The sequence below is a fragment of the Meles meles genome, chromosome 18 (genome assembly GCF_922984935.1).
Source record: "Meles meles chromosome 18, mMelMel3.1 paternal haplotype, whole genome shotgun sequence".
NCBI lineage: Eukaryota > Metazoa > Chordata > Mammalia > Carnivora > Mustelidae > Meles > Meles meles.
In genome coordinates this window covers 61,407,742-61,424,179 of record NC_060083.1, presented here as the reverse complement: position 1 = coordinate 61,424,179, position 16,438 = coordinate 61,407,742, and the positions used below count along the sequence as shown (strand labels likewise).

General features: G+C 62.7%; 1 protein-coding gene across 2 annotated transcripts; it reads left to right on the top strand.

Moving 5' to 3' along the window:
* CANT1 (calcium activated nucleotidase 1) lies at positions 1 to 16,134 on the top strand. 2 transcript variants are annotated; one of them, XM_045985545.1, is made up of 4 exons: positions 1 to 139; positions 10,361 to 11,013; positions 12,881 to 13,084; positions 13,958 to 16,134. In XM_045985545.1, exons 2-4 carry the CDS (start codon positions 10,383 to 10,385, stop codon positions 14,326 to 14,328), a joined length of 1,206 nt encoding a protein of 401 aa, XP_045841501.1. In that variant the 5' UTR covers positions 1 to 139; positions 10,361 to 10,382; the 3' UTR covers positions 14,329 to 16,134. The 2 variants fall into 2 exon arrangements, with proteins under 2 accessions (XP_045841501.1, XP_045841502.1); XM_045985546.1 differs by lacking the exon at positions 1 to 139 and adding an exon at positions 2,638 to 4,584.
* The last annotated feature ends 304 nt before the right edge of the window (positions 16,135 to 16,438 follow it).

Here is a 16,438-nt window from a genome sequence, read left to right as displayed (position 1 = left end):
GCCGCAGAGCAGAGGCTGCCGGGAGCGCGCCCCGGAGACCCGGCGAGCGCGCCGGGCGGAAGTTCGGCCGCCCGCAGGGTCCCGGCCTTGCCGCAAGGAGGCCCCGCCGCCCGCGGGCCCCGGAGCCAGCTTGCACCGGGTGAGTGGCGGCTGAGACCCTCGCGACGGGTCTGCCCCGTAGCCCTCCCACCCCGCCACGTCCCGCCCCCGACCCTCAGACTCCCGAGAAACGGTCTCCTTCGTCCAACCTGCGGCGGACACCTACGCTGACTGACTCGCGGGGCTCTCACTGGCTCTGACTACTGCGGGACACCCCCCTCTGACTGGTGCGGGACATCAACCCCCTCTGACTGGTGTGGGACACCTCCCCCCTCTGACTGGTGCGGGACACCTCCCCCCTCTGACTGGTGCGGGACACCTCCCCCCTCTGACTGGTGCAGGACATCAACCCCCTCTGACTGGTGCGGGACACCTCCCCCCTCTGACTGGTGCGGGACACCTCCCCCCTCTGACTGGTGCGGGACACCTCCCCCCTCTGACTGGTGCAGGACATCAACCTTCTCTGACTGGTGCGGGACACCTCCCCCCTCTGACTAGTGCGGGACATCAACCTTCTCTGACTGGTGCGGGACACCTCCCACCTCTGATTGGGGAGGGACACCTCCTCCTCCCCACTCCACTGGTGAGGAACACCTTCCCTTCTGACTTGAGAGACACCTCCCCCTTCTGACTAGAGTGGGACACCCTACCCCCTGACTGGTGCAGAATGCCTCCCCTGTCTGACTAGCATGGGATACCTCTCCCTTCCAACTTGAGAGATACCTACCCTGATTGACTTGTGGGACTCTCAGTGGCTCTGACTAGTGTGGGACACCTACCCATTCTGACTAGTGTGGGAGTCCTACCCCCTCTGACTTAAAGGGACTTCCATCCTCTGACTAGTGCGGGATACCTACTCTCTCTGACTAGTGCAGGACACCTCCTACCCCTGACTAGCTCAGGACACCTGTCCCTTCTGACTAGTGTGAGACTCCCATGCCCTCTGACTAGCATGGGACATCTCCCCCATCCGATTCAGGGGACTCCTACTCTGCTCTGACTCTTCCCTCTGACTTGAGGGATTCTTCCCCCCTCTGACTATCATGGGACAACTGTGAACCCTGGAGTACTGCTCCTTTCACTGGGACAGCTATCCCTGAGTCCAGCCCCTTCCTGCCCGCCACCCCCACCATGATTTTAGTGCCCCTTCTGTGATTGCTGGGTCTCTCCCCTCCCACTTGGGAGCCCTCCCCTCTCAGACTGGCACTTTGTTACACCTGCAGCAGGCCACCCTCCCCCAACCCGGGTCTCACCTTCCTTCCTTCTGTACCCAGACCACCTGCCGTCCTCCTGCGCTTCCATCTGGCCTGACCTCTCACCCTAGGTGTGGCGCCCCCTCCTTCATCCCTTTTGCCTGCTGCCTTCCCTTTGCCCTGTGTGTCCCCAGGCTTGGCGGATCCCAGGACTCGCTGTCACTCTCCTGCCTGCCAGATCCAGCTCTTTCGCAGACGCCTTGGTGTGCCCAGGGAGCCAGGGTCTCTTAGCGTACCAGCCCCGCTTGTCACCGTTGTCCCAGAGGACGTGCTCGACGTTGTCCCCCAGCGTGTGTTCCAGGGCGTAGGTTCGGGGCCACGCGTCTGCTGTTGTCAGCGGGCTCCTCCCGGCTCCTCAGCGTAGGGAACAAGACCGGCAAGAGCACAGGGTCACGGGAGGGTCCCCGAAGAGGAAGCAGGTGCTGCAGCCTCTCCTTCCTCTCCCTTTTCGGAACGGTATTGGGATGGATGTCCCCCCAGCGCCCAGCCGCAGCCCGCAGGCGTCTGGGCAGGACAGTCCAGCCTGGGCCTGTGGACACCGCGGGCAGCGGCCTCCCAGGCCCCTCCCCGCAGCCTCAATGAGTCTTCTGTTCCGGCCTCCGGGCCCCGCCGCAAGGCACGCCGATGGCCAGGCTGCTCCCTGTGGGCCTGGGCGGTGGGGGCTCCATTAAGGGGCGCGTCTGTTCAGGGGCGGCCTGGAGGCTGGGCGGTCTCCGTGTTCTCGCTGGACCCGTCGCGGAAGGCGTGGGGTGCCCCGGGGCGGTGGAGGAAGTCCTAGACTTGCAAGTGTATCTGAGCCACGTCTGTCCGTCCCTTCCCTCCGTCTGAGTGTTTGGTGCTCTCTGCAGCAGCCTTCTCCCCCCTAGAGCCTGCCTCGGCCCTGGCTCCTGCCCCAGCTCTCGGCCACAGCCCTGCCCTGAGTGTGTGGGTTTCGGCTGTCGATCCGGCACGCTTCCTTGAACCACAGAGGGGGTGCGGGCAGACCTGGACAGGGACGGGGCCGCGCCTCGCTCTGCTGGTGTGTCCCCCCCACCCCCCGTGTGGGGCCTCACAAGTGCGCGGCCCCTTTCTTCGGAGTCTTAAGACCCTCCGGCGGCCGTCTGGGGCGCCACGCACACACCTGAGTGTTTCCTCTTTCGGGAGCAGCATCTCAGATCTGAGGGCGCGGCCGGACGCCCTGAAGTGCATCAGCACCGTGACCGGGATGTCATTTCTGTGTCGTGCAGACATCTGTGGAATGGTACCTGAGACGCGGGAGGGGACATCTAACCAGTGCTCTATTCCTTCCAGAATACTCCGGACTGCGGCTTTCGGGCTTTTGTGTGGGCTTTCCTCCTGGTGAGAGCAAGACAGTTACTTAGACAAGAGCGTCCTGACAGCAGGGAGATCTGGGAAGGTGTTCAGTGTGTCCGTCTGTTTCTCGTTTTCCTGTAACAAGCGCGGTCGTTACCGGGACCTCGCAGCTCGGGGTTCCCAGGCAGAGTGCCGCTGAGTCCGTGTTCACCGGGGACGTGCCGTGGGAAACAAGGCCTCACGCAGACACTGGGACAGTGTGGAAGGGCGCGATCCCAGCACTGCCGGAATGGCCACAGGGGGTCCGGCCGGGCCATGTGCGTCCTGCGGTGCTGACCGCTGTGTCCGGGGAGCCCCGCCCTGGAGACGGGCTCGGGCAGGTGCAAGCCCACTGGTCTAGGTGCGTGGTGGGATTTTCATTGCGTCCCCTTATTCTCAGGCTCTCTGGAAAACAGCCCTGATAACGCCGTGTTGTTTGGGATGTGGCTTTGACTGGAAGGGCAGCTTTTCGCCGAAAGTCCTCCTGACGTGTGACCTTGGCGATACAACACCGGCGTGCATGGCCCTCCCGGGATGGAACAGGCGCAGACGGTGCGGGGCTCTGGAGCTGTGCCGCCCGCGCCGTGGACAGAGCTGTGTGTGCACGGTCCCGGCCCCTGGGAAAGCCGGACATCCTCTCCCTGTCCCCCTTCTTGTGGTTGGCAGAGTGACGGCTCCCCGAGATAGCCACGTCCTAACCCCCAGAACCTGCAAGTGTGTGCTGTGGCAAGAGGGGACGAAGGTAGCAGATGGGAGGAAAGTGCTAATCGGCTGGCCTTGAACCAGGAAACGCATCCTGGAGTGTCCAGGTGGCCCAGTGTCACACCGGCCGGAGGAAGCAGGAGACAGGGGCGGGGGGCGGGGGGCGGGGTGGCAGAGCGGTGTGGAGACGCAGCGCTGCCGCGTGGAAGGCAAGCAGTGCCCGCTGCTCCAGAAGCAGGAGCCGTCAGGGGAGGGTTCTCCGGGGGCCTCTGAGGGAGCACAGCCCTTGATTTGGGCAGTGGGGGTCCTGCAGGGCCATGAACGAGTGTGCGGCGTCAGGCCGGGGTCGAAACGCCAGTCCCCTCAGGTGTAGGTTTACAGACGGAAACACGGCTGAAGAAGTTATCCTGAGCTGTGTTTAACTTGTTTCAGGAAGCAGTCGTGAGCGCCTGCTGTATGCAGAGTAAGGGAGTGCGAGGGGCGGCGGCACCCCGGCCTTGAAGGAGACTGCTGTCGGGACCTCCGGTAGTCCCTGGAGGACATACGTGGCTTCTGTGACTCGCCCTCTGCCTCTCACCCCTGCCCAAATTTGAAAGGAAACTTTTTCTGGTACAGTGGAGCCTTGGGGAGTCCCAAGCAGGAGAATGCCTGGGATCGGGCAACGCGTTCATAGAGCCTGGGTGTTTGGTGATCGCTCCCCTGAGACACACCCAGCAGTCTCGGAGGCTCTGAAGCCCTGGGCCTCTGTGTCCCTTTGTGTCACTCCGACGAGCGCAGGGTGAAGAGGAGCTCGCTCCTCTCCCGCCAGGAAGTGCCCGTAGCCAGCGAGCAGAGCGGGGACTCTGACCTGCCTGCTGTCCGGGGACACAAGCTTCGCAGGACCGGTCAGTTCACAGACCGCGGTGGGAAAGGGGAGGCAGCCGCTGTCCAGGACAAAGGGCCTGAGGGGCACAGGCACAGTCGGAGAGGGGAGGCAGAGCCTGAGAGGGGAGGCAGAGAAGGCTGCGCTTCCTGCCCCTCCTAGATCCTGGAAGGGAGGAGTTTGGCTCTGGCAGCTGCTGTTAAACCTGTTTGTTCGGCCGCAGGCCACACACCTGAAGGAAGAGGAGAAAGAGCCCCTCCAGGTTGGGGCTGTATCGGGAATGGCTGCCACCTTCCTTCCGAGCCTTCTGTAGAATCCCAGGGATGGCCCAAGAAGGTAGGGGTGGCCCCTTCCTCCGGGGGCCGGGCAGGACGTCTCCCCGGCAGTGGCGCTCCGTCGGAGTCCATGGACCCTCTTGGGAGTGGAAAGACACAGAGTCACACCTTGCTGTTTCAGGCCTGAGTTACAAGGAAGTGCTGGCGAAAGAAACCAGAGACGTAGGGGTGTCGGTTAGCCATCCTTGACACCTGTTTGAAAAAGAGGGGAGTGGGGAAGGAAGTGGGGCCTGGAGCAGCCTGGGCGGTGGTGGTTCCTCCTGGTGGCTCTTTGCAGGGACCTCGCCCTGCAGAGTGGTTGGAGCAGGAGAAGGGGAGCCAGCAGGGGTGCGGTCCCCGGGAGTGTCTGAGCAGGAGAGAACGGGCGCCGGCCCACCCGGACAGGTGCGCTTGGCCAATCAAAGAGCCTGCGACATTTTCCCGTAGCAGCTTGGTTCTGATTTTCCCGGAGACGCCAGATCAGCCCATTGGGCTGCAGACGGTGGGGCTGACTGCCTTGTCTCGGAACAGCCAGGGTTTGGGCTGCTCCGAGCTTCGAGGGGCGTGCGCAAGGACGGCACTTCCCGCGGGCCCCTCTCCTGGGAGCGGCTTCGTCCACTTCGCACTCAACCTTCACGGGCACGTTTCAGCCGCGTGCATGGCTGGAAGTTTGGGCGGGGGGGTGTTTGGTTTTAAATAAAAAGACAAAAACACAAGCTCTCATTCCGCTCACCATCAGCTCTGGGTGCGGACCAGCCGGGAGTCGTGGAGAACAAATAGAAAGGCATCTGATTTTCTACTACCAAATGAAAGTAACTCCTGGGATCTTAGCGGAGGGATGGCGATCCAGGTTGGGTTTTGATGCAAAGAGAAGTGATTCCAGTGGCAAAAAGGGATTTCTGGAAGGCGGACAGAGTTCCGCGCTGCCTGGAAGCGGTCATTCCCTGAATAACAGAAGGTGATGGGGCCGGGCGGCTCCCTGCCCTCCAGGAGCTCCCAGCCAAGCCAGACGATGGCGGCAGGAAGGTGTGGTCTGTGCTGTTACAGAGCAATGTTCCAGGAGGAGGAGGCACAGAGGGCCGAGTGTGAGCACGTGCACTTGTTTCCGGGGCTCCCGTGGCAAGTTCCCGCAAACATGGTGGCCGGAAACCACACGCTCTCGCAGTGCCGAGGCCAGAAATCCACTGTTCGCGTCACCGGGCTGAAATCAAGGGTTGTGCTCCCTTCCAAGGCTCTAGGGGACGATCTGTCCTTGCCTCTTCTGGCTTCTGGGGGGTTCTAGGTGCTTCTGGGCTGTGGCCGCATCACTCCCCTCTCTGCCTTCGTGGTCAGTGGCCTCTTCCATCACTGTCTGATGTCCCTCTGCCTTCCTTTCATAAGGACACTCGGGGTCACCTCTGGGCTTCCCCGGATTGACTTCCCATCTCGAGACCCTAGACTGAGCCACACGTGCGGAGTCTTTATTGACAGATGCAAGGACACTCAGGTTCGGGGTTGAGGCCTGGACACCCTTGGGTGTCCCCAGGAGGGAAGCTTACTGGTCAGGGAGGGGGTCCTTCACCATAGACCCAGGATAGGGTGGGAAAGGGACAGCAGAAGCATCACTATCATGGCACAGCCAGGGACTTCCAGATGGTTCTGTGTGGTCAGAGAGATCATCATCCCCGAGGGAGAAGCGTCATGCACGGGGGCTTGGCTGTGGGCTGTGGAATTACAAAACGCCCAGCACTGACTAGGGGAGTGGCGGGTGGGGGGCAGCTGAGGAGTTCGTCCTCTAGTGGGCCAGCTTTGGGATCTAGTAGAGAACTTTAATCCGGATTCACTTTTTAGAAAAATCACGCCATCATCTGTGTGGAGGCTGGAGTTGAGAGCGGCTGCGCCGGGACCTGCACACTGTTTCTCTGGACCGACGGACAGTCCGTGCGTTCAGCTTTGCAGGCCGCAGCATCCCTCACGAGGCTGCCGTGCTCTCTACTTACAGGATGGGCCAGCCGCTCGCGCCAGTTTACCTGACGGGTTTACCTCCTCTCCGGGCAGGGGGGCAAAGATGCCAGCAAAGGGACGAGGGGAGCGGGCAGCCAGGAGCAGGCGACCTGGCCCGAGTCCTGCAGCACGTGACTCAGCCGGCAGCTCCGGGCATCGGCTCCATTCTGCCACGGTTTACGTGTGGAGGAGCCGAGGCCCCGAGGTGCCAGCTCGGGCAGCTGGTGAGTGGCACAGCACAGGTTGGACCTGGATGACCTAGATCAGCAGGAGGCCACGGCGAGATGGGACCCAAGTCTGGAGCTGGGGTACAGCCCAGACCGGTGAGGGGGCCCGGCGCCTGCCGGGATGTGAGGAGGAAGTGACCCAGCTGTGCCCGGGATGCCTCCTGAGGTCTGGGAGCGGCCCCACTGGCCAGTAAATTCCTGAGGGAGCCCTTTCCACAGGCGGACGAGGAGGCTCGGCCGCTGGGCCTGCTGAGGCTGGAATTCATGGCCCGGGAGCAGGCTCGGAAGGCATGGGGAGCCCTCCCTCTAGTGGTTGTGCCCCTGGAGCCTGAGGTCATCTCAGGGAAGATGCGGAAGAAGGGGTGGGTGGCAGGGAAGGAGCTACAGCCTCGGGGGCCGCGGAGAGACCTGGGAGAGGAAGAGGACCTGGAAGAGTGTGGCCGTGTAGTCTCACTGTCCCTGCTGGCAGGAGGCTCGGCCGTGGGACATGGAGTATCCTGGAGGGACCGAGGGGTGGCCGCCCTTCTAGGATGGTAAGGGACGGGGAGGGACCAAGGTGTCTCAGGGCTGGAAGGGGTTCTTTCTCCATTCAGAATCGGGGATTCACCAGTGCTGTTCGGGGTGGTGAGGGCCAGGGAGGGGCCAAGGTGCCGGGGGTTGGGGGTGGTTCTCTGCTGGCTCACGGATAGACACGCGTCCACAGTATTCATTGGGTGCTTTCAGCACACCTGTGAGTAGAACCTGGCGATCAGACGGCTCCTTGGGTGGCAGATTTGGACACGAACGTAGGAGGCGAAGGACCCAGTAGAGCAGGCGTAGCGGAACCGTCCCCAGGCGGCAGGATGGGGGCTCTTGTTCCCCGGAGCCCCTGGACCAGGGCCAGGCAGCCTGGTGCGTGAGGTGTGCGTATGGGGGCTCTACCCTGGGCCCGACATCCTCTGCGGGAAGCCAGCAGGCAGGAGATGTGCTGAGATGACCAGTGGCAGGATGGTGACTCAGGAATGGAGAGGGTGCAGACCAGGGACCAATAGGACGACACATCACAGTGATGACACCAGGCTGCCGCTCGGTGTGACAGCGGGGGGTGCGGGGGAGGCAGGGCTGGAGCTGAGGGCCGTTGCAGGTGTGGGCATAGTCGTCATTCCTTCGGCAAACGCGTGCGGAGTTTCCACTGTGGGCCCCACTGTGGACCTGGGCTGTGAGCTCACGGCGGGCCAGTCCCGGCCCCGCGGCGCTAAGGCAGAGCGGAAGTAATGACAAAAGCTGGCGTGTTGGCGAGTGGGCAGCCGGCGGGGCCGTCTCGGGGCAGCGGGCAGCCACGTCCCCCTGAGGGGCATCCAGGAAAGAAAGTGAGGCAGCCGTGCAGCAGAAGGAGCGGCCTGGGCAGGGGTGCACGAGAGCTGCGGCGGCCGGTTGGCGGCAGAGGAGCCGGCTCAGAGGGGTGAGGTCCCAGCAGGGGCCCGGTGGTAGAGAGGGTTCACTCCTGCAACACGTGCTGACGGTCTGAACCGCTTGCGTGGGTCGCGGGGTCTCTGGCTCTGGGGCACGGAGGTCAGCAGGGAGGGGCGTGGCAGCAGGTGAGTGCCGGGGGCGAGCTGGGCAGAGGGCCACCGAATGGACAGGCCTTGGGTCGGAGCAGCTGCTGTGGAAGGAGACTGGGGACCGCGCCTGGGGTGCTCCAGGGGCTCGTGGTTCAGAACTTCTGGTCGCAGAACAGCCTCGCACAGAAAAGAGCGCCTCCCCCTTTCTGTCACAGGCGACAGTCACAAAAGGGAAGTCACAGCTTCCCGGTGAAAGTCTGGCCCCGGGCAGGTGGGAATGTGGCCGCTCCCTGTCCGCAGCGCTGTTCTGGAGGGAGGAGCGGGGGCGAGGGAGTAAGACTTACTTGGAAATCCTAAGTTCCCAACGCGTTAGGAACCCCGGCAGAATCTGGAACAGCGGGTGAGAGGCGGGAGGCGAGAGCTCAGCGGTCACGTCACGCAGGGGCTCCAGGCTGGGTGGCTTGGGCCCAGCCGCGGTTTGTGAAGATCCGGGGCTGGGCGCAGCCGAGGAGGGGCAGCGGCCGGGATCCCCGTTTCCCTGCCGAGGAGGCTCAGCCACCAGCTCTGTGGCCACGACAGAGCCACTTCCTGGGGAGGAGGGAAGGCTGGGACAGCACCTGAGGGAGGAGCGGGGGGGTTTCCCGAGCCTGCCCCGCTGCCCCGCAGTCCGCATGGGACCCTCCTGGCGCCTTGCTCGCTCCTTAGAGGTCCCTTTTGGGCACCTGACCCTATGGGCAAAACCTAAACATCTGCCCAGAAGCAAGAGGAGGAAGGGCTGGCTTCCACGTGGAGCCGTTGCCATGTTTCTCCACCCTCGGTGCCAGCGGCCTGTGGTGTGGACGGGAGCTCCGCAGCAGCCCCTGTGCGCGGGCCGCGTGGACTGCGGTGCAGGGAGAGGCCTGGGTGGTGCGGAGCTGCCCAGTCCCCACCCTGCCCGCTGCCCCCCGGCAGTGAGAGGAGCGTCTGCCCCTGAAGTCCCGTTGTTGGTGGTTTTGGGGCAGGGGGCAGAGGTGCCCGCGTGGTCCAGCCCGGAGCCTGTCTTGGGCGGGGACGTACTCAGTCACAACTGGAGACAGAGGGCAAGAGCCGCAGACCAGGGCTCTGGCGAGTCTGCCCCCCCAGCTTGGCAGCCGCCCTGAGACAGACGCGGACCTGGCGCCGCAGTGGCCTCGCCGGCCAGGCCACATGCTCTGCTGGGGACGGAAGCTGGGGGCAGGGGGGAGCGACAGCCCTTGCCAGCCGCCGCCCCCCAGCTGTGCTGCTGCACCTCAGAGCGGGCCCGGGTCCCAGGCCAAGCCAGGCCCCCGGTGAGGCCAGCTGTCCTTTGGGGCTGGTGCGCCGATGCTAGGCTCCAGGCCAGGAGGGCCGGTCAGACGCTGGTCCCTCTGTCATTTGCACTAACAGGAGGGCGCCAGAGGACAGACTTAGCCAAAAACAGAAGTATTTCATTTAGCCTAAATCTGCTTTATGCTTATATTAATATTACAGAATCCTAGCCCAGGCGGAAGTCAGGACTCCCCGGGTGAGCAGACGTCTCCCCTGTGTGCTGTCCTGGGAGCGTGATGTCGTGGGGAGTGGCAGATGCCCAGGAAGGGGATGTGGAGGCTGCTGTTGGGCGCAGAGCCCTCGGGAGAGCTGCCCGAGTGAGATCACGTTTGACGAGCTTGCACAGCGGGCCCTCTCTGCGCCCTGTGCCCCCCGGACCCCTCAGCATCCCCACTGCCTCCCTCGCCCCCGGCGGTTCCCTCTTTCTAGGCTGGCAAAGCACCAGCCGGCACAGAACCTGCCCTCACTGAGCTTTCTGTCTGCCAGTCAAGACAGAGGAGAGGGAAGAATTTTGCTTTGGCAGGACTTCTCATCCTGCCAACTGAGGAAATGAAGATATTGCTCGACTCGGGCTAATTAAGCCAAGGAAGTGACAATGTCCACAAACTAGCGGCTGCGCCGTCGTGGGTACGGCAGCCTTCGGCCGTGCACCTTCTAGTCACTGGAAAGCCACTGTGCTTTGCAGGTCACTGACCCCTGTCCTCTCTGTCTGGGTGCCCAGGTCCTGCCTGCCCTTCGGTCTGATGCCCGTCCAGCCCTCCAGCCACCTGGAATGGAATGAGCCTATGCAGTCCCTCCGGATCAGTGTGGGGGGCCTTCCGGTGCTGGCGTCCATGACCAAGGCGGCGGACCCGCGCTTCCGCCCGCGCTGGAAAGTGATCCTGCCGTCCTTTGTGGGCGCTGCTGTCCTCTGGCTGCTCTACTCACACCGGCCCCCCCCAGGCAGACCCCCCGCACCCAACGCCCACAACTGGAGGCTCAGCCAGGTACCTGCTGACCGGTACAATGACACCTACCCCCTGTCTGCCCCCCAGAGGACGCCGGGCGGGACTCGGTACCGAATCGCAGTTATTGCCGACTTGGACACAGAGTCCAGAGCCCAAGAGGAAAATACTTGGTTCAGTTACCTGAAGAAGGGCTATCTGACCCTGTCAGACAGCGGGGACAGGGTGGCCGTGGAGTGGGACAAAGGCCATGGGATCCTCGAGTCCCACCTGGCTGAAAAGGGGCGGGGCATGGAGCTGTCTGAGCTCATCGTCTTCAATGGAAGACTCTACTCTGTGGACGACCGGACCGGGGTCATCTACCAGATCGAGGGTACCAGAGCCGTGCCGTGGGTGATTCTGTCCGATGGCGATGGAACCGTGGGGAAAGGTAAGTCGGGCCCTCTCGGTCTCCCGGCTTCGGCCGGGATGGCGGGGGGCCGGTTTGCGTTGGCTTGCACACGTGTGGGGAAGCAGTCACACGACCGGGGGAGAGACCGCCAGGTAGAGCCATCTCCCTCCTTCCGACCCACAGCCACACAACCCCCCACCGCCCCCGCTGGCCTCACACCGAAGTCGTCTCCACAGTAGGAGTTTGTTCTAGAAGACTGGCCAGGAAGCAGCTCCTTCCCAGGACATGTGGGAGGGCCCTGTCCACCGGCGCTCCTGGGACCGAGTCCCTTCTTACGTCTTCAGGGGTGTTCAGAGCATGTGGGAGCGGCAGCCCCACGCGGCGTGCCTTTAAGCCGTGGGGTCAGATTGCTCCCAGTTTGAACTGAGACTTTACTGAGAAGGTAAACGTGCGCTGTCCAGCTCTCCTTTCTGCAAACGCGGCAGCAGGAGGGTCTGTGCGTGGGTGGCAGCGACTGCTCTCGAGGGGGATCCGAGCTTGGAACTCCTGTGACCCGCCGCTCTGCTGTGTGCTGGAAAGGAATTACCGCGTTCAGGCAGGGGGGAGCCCAGAGCTCCGAGAGGGAGCCGGAGTGGCCCAGAGCTCCGACGGGAAGGGGCAGGGAGGCGCTGGGTGCGGGCGGGGCCGTGGACAGAGGCCTCTGTGCTCGTCCCCGCGCCCCGGGTGGGTGCGCACGCTCCAGGAACCTGCATGCTGCCGGCCCTGCTCAGGTCAGAAAAGGAACGGCGGCTGGGCCCGTGGGACACACGCTGTCTGCCAGCCCTCCCCCCGGTGCTTGCCCAGGCCTGGGGCAGCGGGCCGGGAACTATCTGGGGCAAGTTTCAGAGAAGACACTGGTTGCCGGTTCCTGCTGTAGTTGGTCGGCGTTCGTGGGCAGCCGTCGTAGTTGGGGTTTCCGTTGGGTCAGGAAGAAAGCAGAGCCTCGGCTTGCCCTGTGGTCGGGTCATCAGAAAGAATGGAAAGCCCAATAAATGGAGAGGGTCTCTTCTCGAACGTGACCTGGGGGAGCTGGCAAGGCCGCTGGGACCACAGGAGCTCAGCAGGTCCCTCCAGAGCCGCCCGCAGAGAAGTGTTCTGCTGGCTGCTGCCGTTGCTCGGGGCGGGCCGCTGCTCTGGGTCCTCGGTGCCAGCAGGAAGCTTGCCGAGCATCTGGGAAAGCAAGCACAATTTACAACACGGTGCGGGGTGGGGTGGAGCATCCCACACGGCCTGAGCGCCCTGCAGCCTGCAGATGAGGCTCACGGCAAACGAGTAAACACAGTGCTCGGCGCGGACTCCGGGCGCCCCACCAGCCCCTCTTAGCTCTGGCTGCTGGCACTTCCCCTGCTGTCCGTGGGCACCAGGCCCGGTGGTGAGGAACCGCTCTCCGCCGTGGTAATCACAATCAATCAGCAGACGCTTCCTCTGCCCCGGGTCGGAGGGGTCCTGAAGCTGGGGTGTACGACTTGAGAAACAGCGTGCGGGTGGGAGGAGATTGACACGCGGCTGGCAGCCTCTGGGAGCGGATGGGCAGGCAGCTGACCTGCCAGCGGCAGGAGGCATTGGAACCCGTTTAGGAGAGGCCGTCCCCGCGGAGGGTTCCTGGACCCAGTGGCGAAAGAGAACATGACATCCTAGAGGGTGGGGAGGGGAGAGCGTAGAAGGCGGAGGGAGGTGCCTGACTGCCGACCCTCTGGGAATGGAGCCCTGAGCCGGGCTGTCCTGCCCCCTGCCCTCTCACCACTGCCTCACGGGAGGTCCAGCATGGGTCACCTCCGACACTCAACGTCGCCGGACGCCACGGGAACCTGGGGAGCAGAGGGGTGGCTGTCCTCTCAGGCATGCCCCCTCGTCTCCTTGTCCCCAGGCTTCAAAGCCGAGTGGCTGGCTGTGAAGGACGAGCATCTGTATGTGGGCGGCCTGGGCAAGGAGTGGACCACCAGCACGGGGGAGGTGATGAACGAAAACCCAGAGTGGGTGAAGGTGGTGGGCTGCAGAGGCAGCGTGGACCATGAGAACTGGGTGTCCAGCTACAACGCTCTGCGGGCCGCTGCAGGGATCCAGCCTCCAGGTAAGGCGTGGCCCTGCAGGGGGAGGGGGGGGCGTCTGACAGGTGCTGGCCTGCTGCGCATGCGCTTTCTCCTGCCGTTTGCTTCCAAACCACCGCAGTGTCGTTCAGGGCTCAGGTTTGTTGATTTCTGTCTGTGATGGCTGCTCCCACAGGCCAGTGGCTTCTGGGGACAGAGGAGCCATTTGCCCTTCCTTCACTCGCCCCAACACATTGCCTCCCCCTGTGTCGGACCGCAGCCCCTCCCGCTGAGCTCTCTGGCTGTCGCGCCCCCAACAGAGCGCTGGCTCTCCGCCTCGCCCTCCAAGAGCTGTGGTGGGGGGTCGTCCTGCTCAGAGCGGACAGGCAGCTCTGGGCTTGGGGAGCATGACGCTGAGGACACTCCTTCGCCCCCAGATAGAAGGCATGCTGCTTCCTTTTCAACTCGGAGCAACCTCTCCCCCGACCCCGACCTCTGCCTGACAAAGCAAACCTGCTCGTTCACCCCGCTCCCTTCCCCCGGCCCCGCTCTGTGCTCCTCAGCACCAGGGACACAGAGGTGCCAGCAGAACTCATGGCCACGGGTGACCAGAGGTGGGACGCTGAGGACAGAAGGGCCCGTGTGGTCTTTGTTACTCTGGATAATCTAGAACAAGGACAGGTGGAGAGGCCTGTAGGACAGAGGGAGGTCTGAGGAGGATTGAGTGGGGACGCTGCCCCAACGGACGGGACAGGCCACCGCCTCGCAGTGTCAGCGGCATAAAGCCTGTGCGGGGGAGGAGGCACCGCGGGCACCTCTCGTATGGCGGACCGTCCTGCCCACATCTGGTCATGGGTGGGGCGGGGCCGGGCCCACTGGGTGGTCTGGTGACCTGTGGGTCTGTCGTGTGTCCCCAGGCTACCTCATTCACGAATCTGCCTGCTGGAGTGACACGCTGCAGCGATGGTTCTTCCTGCCACGCCGGGCCAGCCACGAGCGGTACAGCGAGAAGGACGACGAGCACAAGGGCACCAACCTGCTCCTGAGCGCCGCCCAGGACTTCGGCGACATCTCCGTCAGCCGCGTGGGGGACGTGATCCCCACGCACGGCTTCTCCTCCTTCAAGTTCATCCCCAACACCGACGACCAGATCATTGTGGCCCTCAAGTCTGAAGAGGACGGGGGCAAGATCGCCACCTACATCGTGGCTTTCACACTGGACGGCCGTTTCCTACTGCCCGAGACCAAGATCGGCGATGTGAAATATGAAGGAATAGAGTTTATTTAAATGGACAAAACTCAAACCAGCGAGGCCGGAGGTGGACAGTTTTCAGCTCCGTCGGGACTCGAATTCCATAAAAACCAGAGACTGCGCTTTTCTGTGATGGTTGGTTTTGCTTTCTTTCCCTTTTCTGAACTCCAAGGTGTTTGCCTGGTTCAGGGAGTTCAGCCCCAGGGTGCGTGGCGTGGCGGAGCCCCGAGTCCCGTCCCGGGAGCTGGGGAAGCGGCCTGGTCCCACAGGGCACCGACCCGTGTGTGCGCCGCCATCTGGTGGCGGGAGCCGTCCCTGCAGGCACCCTGAGCTGGGGCCCCCCCTGTAACCTGGCCTCGCCCTTCCTCCCCCCCACCCCGACCTCTCTTTCTCCTCATTCTGTTTGTTCCTCCGCTCAATAAATGTATCTTGAGCTCCTGCTATGCGTCCAGCGCTGTGCCCCTCTGGGAACGAGACAGCGAGTCCGAAGTGTTCCCGCCGGTCAGGAACTCCCAGGCCACCCCCTTTTCTTCCTTCTTCGTGAACCTCGTGCATTAAATCCACTTCTCCAGGTTCCTGGGAAAGCGTCTGTCTACACCGCAGAGAATCACAGGACTGGTGGGTGAGGGCGCTCCAGGGAGGCCTCTGCCCGGATTCTGCGGCAGGGACGCAAGCTCGCTCACGGGTCCTCCGCCTCACATCAGACAGTCTCCATGTCACGTGGCGACTCCCATTCTCCGTTCGGGAGACTTCTGTGGCCGAGCAGCACTTTGAAGTTGTAATTATTAACTTATTTTAATTAAACCAATTTCCTTTCTCGGAATCACCAAATCTGATTGCACAGAGCAAAGTCCCACAGTTAACAACTTCATTTCCAGTGGCGAGGAGATTGGAATGAAGTTCTGACCGTCGGTGAGATACGTTTTTAACGTTTCCAAGTCCTTGGTCAAAGGATACGAAGGTGAAGCGTTGCTTCTTGTGACCAGCCCCCAGCACTCCTCATGCCTTGAAAGGCTTCCTCAAATGATTATCTTGTACTTCCTGACCCAAGTGGGACCCTACATCCTGCCACACCCGCCCTGGTCCTGGGCGCTGGGCTCTGTCCTCCAGTGGTGATGCCTGCCTGGCCCCATGGCTTCTGTCCCCTGACCTTTTGTTCCCCCTTCCCTGGGGAGCTTTGCAGTCTTTTCTGGAAACGTCGCACAAACCCTGTCTGTCTGCATCCTTTGGCCTCTTCTCCATGCTCCAGGGCAAAGGCAGAGGGTTCGGACAGGTGAGGCAGGACTGGAGCCAAGAAGGGCCCCACCGTCAGCCCACAGCACCCCTCCCCTAAAGCTTCCTCTCCCCTCAGGAGGATGTGAGGGGGATGGCCTGGGAACAGCCGTCACACTTTTCTCACAGACTCTAGGAAGGAGCCCGGCGAGGGTCCGTCTTGTCCTGCCGTGTGTTTCTTCCACGGCAGGACAGGCAGCAGAAGAATAGGCCACGTTTCTCTGGCACTTGGCTCCTGCTGGACATAGTCTGGAAGACCCGAGTCTTTTCTGACTTGGCCTGGCCGGGCTCCCCGACCCACGTCCTTGATGAACGTCACTGGTGCTGGGGCTCTGTGAGTTCTTAGGACAGAGGCGGAATTAGGAGAGTCGGAGGACTCGGAACAGTCACTAAGTTGAGACCTTTCAGCCACTGCTGAGGTGCCCTGAAGAGCATTTGCGCTGTCGGTGATTTTCAGCTCTTTAAAGCGAGAGGGGTTCTTTGGTTTCTGTATCCGCTACCGTGTAAGGATGGTGTCCTTCCAACCGAGCCACTGTTTTGTAAACAATAAAGTGCCCGAGGGGACCGTGAGTTCTCTTTGTCTCCTGGTCTGGGTTGGGTGGTGGCCGAGGGCCTGCCGGGAAAGCCAGAGCCGCGGTGGTTTCGCAGGACAGCTGTCTGAGGGGTGCACTCTGTTCTTCTGTTTTGGGGCTGGGGTCTGACATGCCATGGGAGCCCACGGGACAGGCACCATCGGCAGATGGGGAAAGACCTTTCTGGAAAATGAATCATCCAGTCCCGCTTTTCCTGAATCTGAAGAAGCCTCTTTTGGTCATGGTGGTTAAGATTACAGGCTGGGAGGCCACTCGCAGGCTCCAGTCCCGGCCCCGACACT

Bases quoted from the DNA above. Each gene is read 5' to 3' on its own strand.
- CANT1 (XM_045985545.1), top strand. From the start codon at position 10,383: ATGCCCGTCCAGCCCTCCAGCCACCTGGAATGGAATGAGCCTATGCAG. The intron at 11,014-12,880 runs GTAAGTCGGGCC...CCTTGTCCCCAG, and splicing joins CGATGGAACCGTGGGGAAAG to GCTTCAAAGCCGAGTGGCTG. The intron at 13,085-13,957 runs GTAAGGCGTGGC...GTGTGTCCCCAG, and splicing joins TGCAGGGATCCAGCCTCCAG to GCTACCTCATTCACGAATCT.